The following is a 12224-nucleotide window of genomic DNA, read 5'->3' on the forward strand; positions in this document are numbered from 1 at the left end:
TATTATTATTATTATTATTTGTGTGTATGTATGGTTGTGCCAGGGCCTCTTGCCACGCCACTGCAAATGAACAAACACCAGATGCTTGAATCACTTTTTGGGTCTGGGTTTTGTGGGTGACTTGGTAATTGAACTTGGACTGTAGGCTTTGCAAGCATGTACCTTTAACCACTGAGCAATCTTCTCAGCCCCTTATCACATATCTTTGCATATAAAATGAATAAAGACTTGTCATCAAATATATGGAAGCACTTTCAGCATTTTTCATAAGAACCATAGATAATAATAAAAATAATGTTCCCAGAAGGCAGTTTAACTGATCACTTAATCTGTTATATTCCCTTTAGGTTTATATATCTGACTAATTCTTATTTATTGTTGTCTTCATTCCAGTATGTCTGACCTTAACAGTCAAAGTACATTTTCTTTGGTGCAAGTGTTACCTACATTCATTGCTTGAGGGCAGGGGTGAGAGAGATTCTTAGAAATACCACCTGATCAATATTCTGTTTACATGAAAATAATTTTTTTGTTTTGTGTTTTGAGGTAGGTTTTCTCTCTAGCTCAGGTTGACCTGTAATTCACTATGTAGTCTCATGGTGACCTTGAACTCATGGCGAACCTCCTACCTCTGTCTCCTGAGTGCTGGAATTAAAGTGTGCACCACCATGCCAGCTGAAAAGAACTTTTAATAATACTTCTGGGCTGGAGACATGGTTATAGCACTTGCCTGCAAAGTCAAAGGACCCAGGTTCTATTCCCCAGGACAAAGTTAAGTCAGAATTAATGAAATAGAACTTTAATTCTTATTTTTGAGGCAAGCCTAACAGACTGGCCTTTTTTAATGTGAGAGAGTCAGAGTAAGAGTGTGAGAGAGAATTGGCATGCCAGGGTCTCCAGCCACTGCAGATGAACTCCAGATACATGTCCCCCCTTCTGTGCATGTGCATCCTTGCATGCTTGCGTCACTTTGTGCATCTGGCTTATGTGGGACCTGAGGAGTGGAGCATGAGTCCTTAGGCTTCGAAGGCATGCGCCTTAATCCCTAAGTGAACTCTCCAACCGTGGACCTTTAATTCTTATAGGTGATGGCCTCAGATAGTTTGGTTCTTGTACCTTTCCAGGAATCTATTTGATCATTGTTCTATCAAGATTATTTTATCACTCCCCCTTTCCCTTAAAACATTGTGTAGAATGAACATATTTTGTGTTTTGTAACTTTTCTTTTTGATATATCAAATTAATGGTCAGAAAGTTTTCATGATATATACCAATATTAAGGTTTTTCAAAGATATATGTCACAGACTCTGGAAACATGTTATCAAAATTTATATTGATTAATTAATTTATTTATGAGAGTGGCGGGGAGAGAGAGGTTGGGCATGCTAGGAACCTCCACACTGATTTCCACAATGGCTGGATCAGATTGCATTCCCACCAGCAGTGTAGAAGGGTTCCTCTTTTTCCACATCCCTGCCAACATTTGTGATCATTTGTTTTCATGATGGTAGCCAATCTGACAGGAGTGAGATGGAATCTCAATGTAGTTTTAATCTGCATTTCCCTGATGGCTAGTGATGTAGAACATCTTTTTAGATGCTTATATGCCATTCGTATTTCTTCCTTTCCGAATGCTCTATTTAGCTCCATAGCCCATTTTTTTGATTGGCTTGTTTGATTCCTTATTATTTAACTTTTTGAGTTCTCTGTATATCCTAGATATTAATCCTCTATCAGATGTATAGCTGGCAAAGATTTTTCCCCATTTTGTAGGTTGCCTCTTTGCTTTATTTACTGTGTCCTTTGCAGTGCAGAATCTTTGTAATTTCATGAGGTCCCAGTGATTAATCTGTGGTTTTATTGCCTTGAGCAATTGGGGTTGTATTCAGAAAGTCTTTGCTAAGACGAACATGTTGAAGGGTTTCCCCTACTTTTTCCTCTAGCAGTTTCAGAGTTTCAGGTGTGATGTTAAGATCTTTAATCCATTTGGACTTAATTCTTGGGCATGGAGAGAGAGAAGAATCTATTTTCATTCTTCTACAAAATATATATCCAGTTTCCCCAACATCATTTGCTGAAGAGGCTGTCTTTTCTCCAATGAGTATTTTTGGCATTTTTTTTTTTTATCGAATATCAGGTGGCTATAGCTACCTGGATTTACATCAGGGTCCTCTATTCTGTTCCATTGATCTACATGTCTGTTTTTGGTGGCACACATTTTTAATCCTAGTACTCGGGAGGCTGAGGTAGGAGGATTGCCGTGAGACTACATAGTGAATTCCAGGTTAGCCTGGGCTACAATGAGACCCTACCTTGAAAAACCAAAGGAAAAAAATTGTTAAAAACAAGGTGGGAGGAGAAGACCAGGTTGGCCTTTAGGCTCTTCTCACCCATATACACACAGATATACTACTTACACACAAACACGTTGATATTTCCCTGGGACTGAAAGGTTTTTGTTGAGATATAATTTATATACCATGAATTCCATAGTGTTTTAAACATGCACTGTGGGGCTAAGGAGATGGCTCAGTGGCTAATGGCACTTTCTTGCAAAGCCTACCAGCCTGGGTTCATTTCCCCAGTACTCATGTAGACACAGACTCACAAAGTGGTGCATGCATCTGTTGTTTGTTTGCAGCAAGAAGAAGCCCTGGTACACACCAGCCTCTGCTCTCTCCCCTTCACACTGTCTGTGTTTGCGAATAGAATAGAATAGAATAGAATAGAATAGAATAGAATAGAATAGAATAGAATAGAATAGAATAGAATAAAAAAATGAAAATGTTGTGTGTTGTAATGGGGTGAATGCACAATGATAGTGTGCTTGCCTGGCATATATGAGGCCATAGGTTCCAATACCACAAAAGGGAAATAAATTCCTTTAAAAAATACAGTGTATTTTTAGCATATTCACAGAGTTAGATAGTATATCTCTATCATATGACTCACAAATGTTTTCATTTTACCTCAGAAAGACTGTTTTCTCACTAATTTTTTTTTTTTTGAGACAGGGTCTCACTCTTTTATAGCCCTGGTTGTACTGGAACTCACTACATAAAGCAGGCTAGGTTGGAACTTGAGGTCGTCCTTCTGCCTTTTTCTCCCAGAGTGCTAGGGTTATGGGTGTGAGCCACCACCCCTGGCTTCAACCACCCTACCTATTATAATAGAAAATATTTGGGCTGAATAACTTGCTTCATAGTTTGTTTCAGAAGTTAAACGATTCAATTTTTTTTTTCCAGTGCTGGGAATGGAATCCAGAGTTCTGGTGTGCTAAGCAAGTGCTCTACTACCTCTGAGGCTCAATTTTGTCTTAAACCATGTTTCATGATGATGATATAAGATTATAAATATCTGTTGGTTTTTATCATGTTCTATATACAGTGAGACTTTTATGAGTTAGAGGGAATGCACATGTGAAAGAAACAATTGAGACACTAAAATACAGTTTAATTTAGAGCTGGTTTGCTTTCTAGGGAATGCTGTAAATACACGGATATTGAAGTGCATGATTCCAGCAACTCTAATATCAGAAGATTCTGTGGTTAAGGCAGTTTCCTGGCTCTGTGTTGGCAAGTGTTCTGGTAGTACCAAGGTAATCTTTTAAACACTTTGATAATAAGCCCTTCAGAGTCCACTTAAGGAAGAGCCACTTATGGAGTAATGGCAGTAGCCTTTTGTGTATAGCCTGTGGTTTTGGAACAATATAGCTTGATACAAGTACTCTATTCAAACAGAATTTTTACTGGGAAATAAAAAAAAAATCTATTATCCTACTCTGTGCTAGAAGCTTCTAAAATAGCACTGAGAAGGTATTAAAGCTCTTCTGTGCCAATTAGTTCTGTTTCTCTAAAGATAAGTATTTTGTCTCTTGATAGGTACTTTTTTATCGTTGGCTGGTTGCAATGTTTGACTTCATTGATCATAAGGAGCAAATTAATTTGCTCTATGGCTTCTTTTTTGCTTCATTGCAAGATGATGCACTGGTAAGTAGACATTGGACAGCATTGAGCATCAATCCCATAGTACATTTGTGTATACTTACTTAACATATGTGCTTCATAGAGTCACCTAATGTGTTTTCCATACTTTTTTTTTAAAAAAAGTTTTTAGATTTATTTATTTGACAGAGAGAAAGAGAGAAAGAAATAGAGTAAGCATGGGTGCACCAGAGCCTCCTGCCACTACAATTGAACTTTAGACACATGTGCCACTTTGGGCATCTAGCTTTATATGGATACTGGGGAATTGAACCCAGGCCATCAGGCTTTGCAAGCAAGCACATCTAACCACTGAGACATCTCTCCAGCCATACCTATTTTAAACTGTATCAGATATGTAGAAACGATAGCTGCACTGCCCGTCAGATTAATAAATATACAAATTATACCATATTTGCTGTTTATTTTCTTTGAAGAAAACACAAATATTATAGATAGAGTTCATTCCACATTGGGGTATCTTTGCCAGTATAGGGCAGTAATTTTCATTTTGTGCCTTTTAAACCACTTCATCAGTCTTCTAGGTGGCTTACTGAGTTTTTTGATTAACATGGCAAAAACTTCGTCAGAATTAATGACAAGGAGAACATTACATTTCATGAGTTGCAAATAGACTGATTTTCATTGAATGACATAATTATTCCCATTAAAAACATTAACACTCTAAGAAATCAATCTACTGTCCACCTGGAAGACTGTCAAGGACCATTAGTAGTTCATGGACCATATAAGCCACACATTTAATTGAATCCCTTTTGTCTTTGGGAAAGGAATTCATTTATTGATTTCATTTTTTTTAATTCACATTCCTATCATTTTCCTTGATTTGTACTAGATACTGTAGAAGATTCAGAATTTAGGGGCTTGAAGTTGTCTCAGTTTAGGGCTTGCCATACAAACATAATGAATTGCCAGCACCTACATAAAATGCCAAGCATGGTGGCATGTGCTTATTATCCCAGTGGTGGGGAAATGGAGACAGGAGGATGTCCAGAACTTGTTGACTAGGGAGTCTAGCCAATCAGTGAGTCCTTTGATCAGCTAGAGACCCTGTCACAAAACATAAGGTAGAAGAAGCCGGCGTGGTGTTACATGCCTTTAATCCCAGAGAGAGATAATATGAATGGCCACACCAGAGCCTCTAGCCACTACAAATGAACTCCAGATGCATGTGCCATCTTATGAATCTGGCTTTAAGTGTGTTCTGGGGAATTGAACTTGGGTTCTTTGGCTTTGCCAGCAAGTTCCTCAACCTCTAAGCACTCTCTCCAGCCCTGTGTACTTATTTATTTACTTATTTTTACCACTTAGTCTTTTTTTTTTTTTGAGGTAGGGTCTCACTCCAGTCCAGGCTGACCTGGAATTCAATATGTAGTCTCAGGGTGGCCTTGAATTTACGGTGATCCTCCTACCTCTGCTTCCTGAGTGGTGGGATTAAAGGCATGTGTCATTATGCCCATCAACCACTTAGGCTTTTTAAAAATAATATTTATTCATGAGAGAGAGAATTAGCACATCAGGGTCCCCAGCCACCCTAAACAATCTCCAGGTGCATGTGTTACCTTGTGCATTTGGATTTATGTGGGTCTGGGGAATTGAACATGGGTCTTCTGGTTTTACCAGCAAATGCCTTAACTGCTAAGCCATCTCTCTAGCCCCTCCTTTTTTAAAAAAAATATTTTATTTATTTATGAGAGAAGTTATTCTTTTTTTCAGAAAATTTATCCATTTTATTGTTGCATTGCCATTGCTCTACATTTTATCATATTATGCAGAAAATACTGAAAATACAAGCTACTTTATAAAACCAAAGACAAACATTAAATCCAAAGATAAACAATGTTTACAACCCTTTTCCCATAGTTAGTATTAAATTTTAAATATTTCTTTTGTTAAAATGATTATTTTACACACTCCCTAAGTACACCTGCATTACAAACACAGGTCAGTAATTCTCAGAAAGTACCTGTTTCTAGAAGCTTGTTGTAAGAGGAAGTGTACAACCAGAAAAGGGAGAACGCAATAAAGAAATAAATAAGGTTAAAATCACACATAATAACTAGCATATCAGATATATTTAATAAAGTAGGAATTTGATTGCAATATCAAGGGTTCAAAGCAGAAATACTAATATTACATATAATGTACATATAATATACTGCTACATGTATGAGATTATTTTTCAAGCTGAATTGAAACCACACATTATATAAAGTTTAACAACAAACAACCATGCAGACATGTTGCACCATCCATCAGTTTAAAAAGAAACAAAAATAGGAAGCAGTCATGGGCCATTCTTGTCACTGAGAGGCAATTTCATTTCCTATCCTAAAACACATCATCTCAACTAGAAAAATTCTGCATTATAATGCAGAATAAAACACACATTACTGTGCTTGCCTGGCTAAGGGAAGTCAAGCTTAGCCCCTCTAGTGGAGGACGATGGGTGAGCAGTCACAAAGCAGGCTCAGAATGGCCAGTACTGATTGAAATGGGGTTCTTATTCCTGGGGTTGGCATGTCAGTTGAATTCGACGATGGTATCATCTCCTGGGAGCTATTAGGAACTCTGGAGTGATCAAGTGTCCTGATGTGCCTAGATGGCCATACTGGCTCTCCTTATCATTTCCACAAAGAGAAGTTATTCTTTTTTAATATACATGCATAGTTTTTTTTAACTCTCCCCTTCCTTTCTTCCATTTCCCTGCCCCTTACTCTGCTTTCACCCTCCCACCTTTGATAAGTCCCATTTGACTTTCATACCACTTAAGATCTGCTATCTACCCTATCTTTAAAGCCTCTTCTTTTCCATCTCATGAGCCCCTTTCTGATTTCGTGGCATCTATACACTCTTATACCCACAATAACACATATAAAGATTCTAATCCAGGATTCCCATATGAGAGAGACCATGTGGTGTTTGTCTTTCTGAACCTGAGTTACCTACATCACTTAATGTAATATTTTACACTTCTATCAATTTTCCAGAAAACCTAATTGCTTCATTTTTCTATATAGCTGAATAAAATTCCATTGTATGTGTACCACCTTTTCTTTATCCATTCTTCCAGTAATGGACCACTAGGCTGATTCTAATTTCCTTGCTCTTATCAAGAATGTAACAGTAAACACTGTTGGACAAGTATCTCTGTAGTAGAGTGTAGAATCTTTGGGTATATGCGTAGGAGTGCTATAGCTATGTCATATGGTGATTTTCTTTTTTGTTATATCTTTATCCAGTTTTTTTTAAATTTATTTTTATTTTTATTTGAGAGTGACAGACACAGAGAGAAAGACAGATAGAGGGAGAGAGAGAGAATGGGCGCACCAGGGCTTCCAACCTCTGCAAACGAACTCCAGACGTGTGCGCCCCCTTGTGCATCTGGCTAACGTGGGACCTGGGGAACTGAGCCTCGAACCGGGGTCCTTAGGCTTCACAGGCAAGCGCTTAACCGCTAAGCCATCTCTCCAGCCCTTTATCCAATTTTTGATAAGGATATTGTTGGCATCATAAAAGGAATTTGATCTTGTTCCTTCCTTTTCTGTTATATGAAATTGTATTAGCAGCATTCATGTTAGATCTTCAACTTACAGAATTGAGCACTGAATCCATCTGGGCTTGTCCTTTTTTTGTTTTGTTTTTGTTTTATTTTTCGAGGTAGGGTCTCACTCTGGCTCAGGCTCGAATTAACTATGTAGTCTCAGGGTGACCTCAAACTCACAGCACTCCTCCTACCTCTTCATCCTGAGTGCTGGGATTAAAGGTGTATGCCACCACACTTGGCTGGCTTGTCCTTTTTATTACCACTTTTTATATACAAAGATAATGTAATTGGATCATTATCCCCTCCCAATACCTTCCTTTTTCTCTCATCTTGCCCATCCTCCTTCACTAAATTCCTTCTTTCCAGCAAGACCGTCTTCCATGTTGCTGATTTTTTTCACCTGCTTCCATCATCCACATTGAAATATTGGTGAGCTCATTTTTGTAGAGCACTTGTGGAGGTAGTGATGCCATTATGAGGTGATACTGTAATGATCATTTTGTATCTGGAAAATAATGTCTCAAATTTGTTCTTCCTATCCTCTTGTATTCTGTCTTCCCACTCTTCTGCAACTGAGCACTCAACCTTTACTTATTCTTAGAACTTTGATGAGGGTTTTTGAAAATATTTATTTATTTATTGGAGAGAGAGAGAGAGAGAAGAGGCAGATAGAGAGAACAGGTGTGCCAGGGCCTCAAGCCACCGCTAATGAATTCCAGATGTATGCACTACCTTATGCATCCAGCTTATATGGGTCCTGGGAAATCCTATCTGAGTTCTTAGGCTTTGCAGGCAAGTACCTTAATCACTAAGCCACCTCTCCAGCCTTTTTGGTGAGTTTTGGGTCTCCCTTGTAGTCACTACCATCTCCAAAAGAAGCTTCTCTGACCACAGGTATAATCAGCACGAATCTATGGGATAAATATACTATAAATATTTACAGGGCAATTTGATGTACATAGCATATGCATTTAGTCAGTCAGCAGTAGTGGCTTCCCCTGTAGGGTCTCTGACCTTCACAGCCATAGGGTTTTGGGTAGGTTTTCAGTACCAGGCCTGTATGTATTCTTTACCATGGAGTGAGGCTTTTCAGATTTTCCAGTTTAGGAGGAATATATGTTTTGAATGTATGTCCTCATGATTTTCTAAATTTCATTATTATCTGTTGTAATGGCCCCCTTTTCATCCCTAATTTTATTAATTTGGGTCTCTCTTCCTTTTTGTTAGTGTGGCTAAGGGTTTGTCAATATTATTTATCCTTTCAAGAGAACAAGTTTTTGTTTCATTGGTTTAAAAAAATTATGTATGCATGTATTCACCTATTTGGTGTGTGTGTGCAGACAAGTGTGGATGTATGTGTGCCATGACACATGTGGAGGTCAGGGTATAACTTTGTGCTTGGTCCTTGCTTTCAACCTTGTTTTGAAGTGGGATCTCTTATAGTTTACTATTCCATTCACAAGCGTAGGGAAAATTCCCGTCTCTGCCTCCCTTCTTGCTGTAGGGCCACTGGGATTATAGAAGCCTATCACAGCTTCTGGCTTTTACATGGAGTCTGGGGATTCAAGCTAGGTACTCAGAGTTGCTCACCAAGTGCCTTATCTACTAAGCGATTTCCCTAGTTTTTGTGTCCTTGTTTTATAGTTTTGTTTTAATATCTTTTCCTTTCCCCTCTCTCCCTCCCTCCCTTCCTTTCTTTTTTCTTTCTTTCTCTGCCTGTCTACCTGCTTTCTTTTTTCTTTTCTTCTTTACTTTTTCGAGGTAGGGTTTTATTCCAGCCCAGGCTGACCTGGAATTTACTATGTAGTCTCAAGCTGGCCTGGAACTCACAGCATTTCTCTTATCTCTGCCTTCCAAGTCCTGGGATTAAAGGTGTGCACTACCACACCCGGCTAATTTCTTTTTCTTTTTCTTCTCTTTTCTTTTCTTTTCTCTTCTCTTCTCTTCTCTTCTCTTCTCTTCTCTTCTCTTCTCTTCTCTTCTCTTCTTTTCTTTCTTTCATTCATTCATTCATTCATTTTTTTGAGGCAGGGTCTCTCTAGCCTACAGTGAACTACTTTGTGGTTCAGGCTGGACTCAAATTAACAGTGATCCTCCTACCTCACCCCTGAGGATGTTGGGATTAAAGAGATGAGCTATCACATCTGGGTCATTCAATTAATTTCTTCCCTGAACTTTATTATTTCTTTCCTTTCCCACCTACTGAGAATGGATTTGGCTTGCTCTTGTTTTTCAAGTTGCTTGATATATTATTAACTTATTCATTTGCAAGCTCTCAGATTTCTTAATGAAGCCATTTAGAGCTATGAAAGTCCCTCTTAAGGACTGCTTTCATTGTATACCATGAATTTTGGTATGTTGTGTTTTTGTTTATAGGAATTTATTGATATCTTTTTGATTTATCCAATAACCCATTCAACATTCAATGGTGCACTGTTTACATTCCGTGACTTTGTGTATGTTCTATAGTTTCTCCCTACATTTTGGTTACTGTGAATGATGCTGCAGTGAGCATTGTTACATGACTCCAGTGACCCTGAGCATGATCTATTCCAAGACCCCTCAGTATAATACATGTTCTGTTTTTTGAATATTTGCAGGTACTCTATACACATCATCCTGTGTATTTTAAATAATTCCCTAAGTTATTTCTGGTGCATGATACATGTAACTTATATAGGTTCTTGTTATACTATATCATTTATGGAATATAACAGAAATAGTATACATTCAGGACTGATGTAAGTTTTCCCCCAAATGTTTTTGACCTGTGGTTGATTGATTGAGTCTGAAGATGCAGAACTTGCAGATATAAATGGCCTACTATATCTGCTCAAGTGCCTGTTTTTAGTTCTGTTAGGTATACCTAGGAGAGGATTTGCTGGGAGATACATATGTGTGTGTGTGTGTGTGTGTGTGTGTGTGTGTGTGTGTGTGTGTGTTAATTGTATGTTTGGCTTTCTGAGGAATTGCCACATTTTTCTCCATAGCAGCTAGTATTCTTTCTTTAAAAATTGCCAACAGGAATGTATTACCAAGTTCCTGCTTCATCATAGCTTCACCTATACTTGTCATTTATCTGACTTTTTCTATTTTTTCAAGGTAGGGTCTCGCTCTACACCAGGCTGACCTGGAATTCATTATGTAGTTTCAGAGTGGCCTCAAGCTCACAGCAGTCCTCCTACCTGTGCTTCCATGCTAAGCAAGCAATGCCTCTGAGCTATGTCCCCAACTCTTCACTGTGGGTTTGATTTACATTTCTTTGATGACTAAGGGCATGCTGAGCATCTTTGGTTATTTGTACATTTTTAAGCAAGTGCCTTTCACCACTAAACTTGTTCTCTAGCCCCTATTTTTATATTTTTTGGGAGAAATGTATTCAAATATTTTGCCCACTTTTAACTGCTTTCCTTTTTATTGTTGGACTACAAAGGTTCATTTTTCTCCTTTTCTTTCTTTTTCTGTGGTGCTGGGCATGTACCTCACAGTCTTGTACAAGCTAGACAAGTGTTGTGCCTCTCCATTTTTTCACTAGACCTTTGTTGTAGTTTTGACTTATGCCTCCCTGATATAACAATGTGGAACATCTTTTCATGGTTCACTGGTCATTTGAATATCTCTCCTAGAGAAATAGCTATGATCCTTTACCCATTTTTTCAAATTTAGAACTTTAATATATGAACATATTACAAATTGGTCTTATTCCTATCATGTTATGCTCTTATGTCTCATATGTCAAATATTCAGTGTTCTCACTTTCACTGTCTTTGGGAGAGAGCTGCAGGGTGTTTGCTTTCTTTCAGTCTAGCTCAAAAGTATGCTTAGGTAGTTGGATCTCATAGTGAAAAATCATAAAGTTGGGAAGAATGCATGCAGGGTCAGTGAGGATATCTAATATACACTATTTCTTTTTTCTTTTTTTTTTTTTTGGAGGTAGGGACTTACTCTGACCCAGGCTGACCTGGAATTCACTCTGTATTCTCAGTGTGGCCTTGAACTCATGGCAATCCTCCTACCTCTGCCTCCCGAGTGGTGGGATTAAAGGCGTGCACCACCACATCTGGCTTAATACATACTATTTCTATGAATAGTAATTAGATCACTAGAAGTAAGAAGGCTGATAGGCTTTGAGGCCACTATGGTTGTTGATATGGACATTAAAATCTTCTGGCAGAGTACTGGGATTAGGGTTAGAGGAGAAAACTGAATCAAGTGCCAAACTCCTCAGTGAATTTTGGGACGGTACTACTAGGAGGTTAGTATTATGTTGATAAAGTATATGTAAGGTAGAAATAGTGAACTTGGGTAGATAAGTTCCAATGGAGGTCTTTTTCTGTACTTAGGTCAAAGAGTGGCAACTGAATTAATGCTATAAAGTAAGAATGTTCAACCCTCCTGTTTGCCCTGTGATGCCCAATGCATGTTAGAATGATGTAACATTCGATTAACTTTCTGTAACCTTTGACTTGTCTCATAGCCTGTTTCTGGGCATAAGGTGACCAGATTACAACACGGATGAACATTCTGTTAAGCATACTTGGTAAAGGATGGAGAATACTCTTTCCTCTATTTGAGCCAGAATTTCACTGTATATGCAAGGCTTCCCTGGAACTTGCTATGTATCTCAGGCTGGCCTTGAACTTGGAATCCTTCTGTTCCTCATTCCCAAGTG

General features: G+C 38.3%; 1 protein-coding gene across 1 annotated transcript in view; it reads left to right on the plus strand.

Annotated features, from left to right (window-relative positions):
- Cenpi (centromere protein I) overlaps positions 1–12224 on the plus strand; it is a 69292-nt gene that overhangs the window by 3817 nt on the left and 53251 nt on the right. The window contains exons 4-5 of the mRNA XM_045140367.1: positions 3481–3599; positions 3883–3990. Coding sequence (XP_044996302.1) covers positions 3481–3599; positions 3883–3990 — 227 coding nt within the window. The remainder of the gene's footprint in view (positions 1–3480; positions 3600–3882; positions 3991–12224) is intronic.

The sequence above is a fragment of the Jaculus jaculus genome, chromosome X, assembly GCF_020740685.1.
Source record: "Jaculus jaculus isolate mJacJac1 chromosome X, mJacJac1.mat.Y.cur, whole genome shotgun sequence".
Lineage (NCBI taxonomy): Eukaryota > Metazoa > Chordata > Mammalia > Rodentia > Dipodidae > Jaculus > Jaculus jaculus.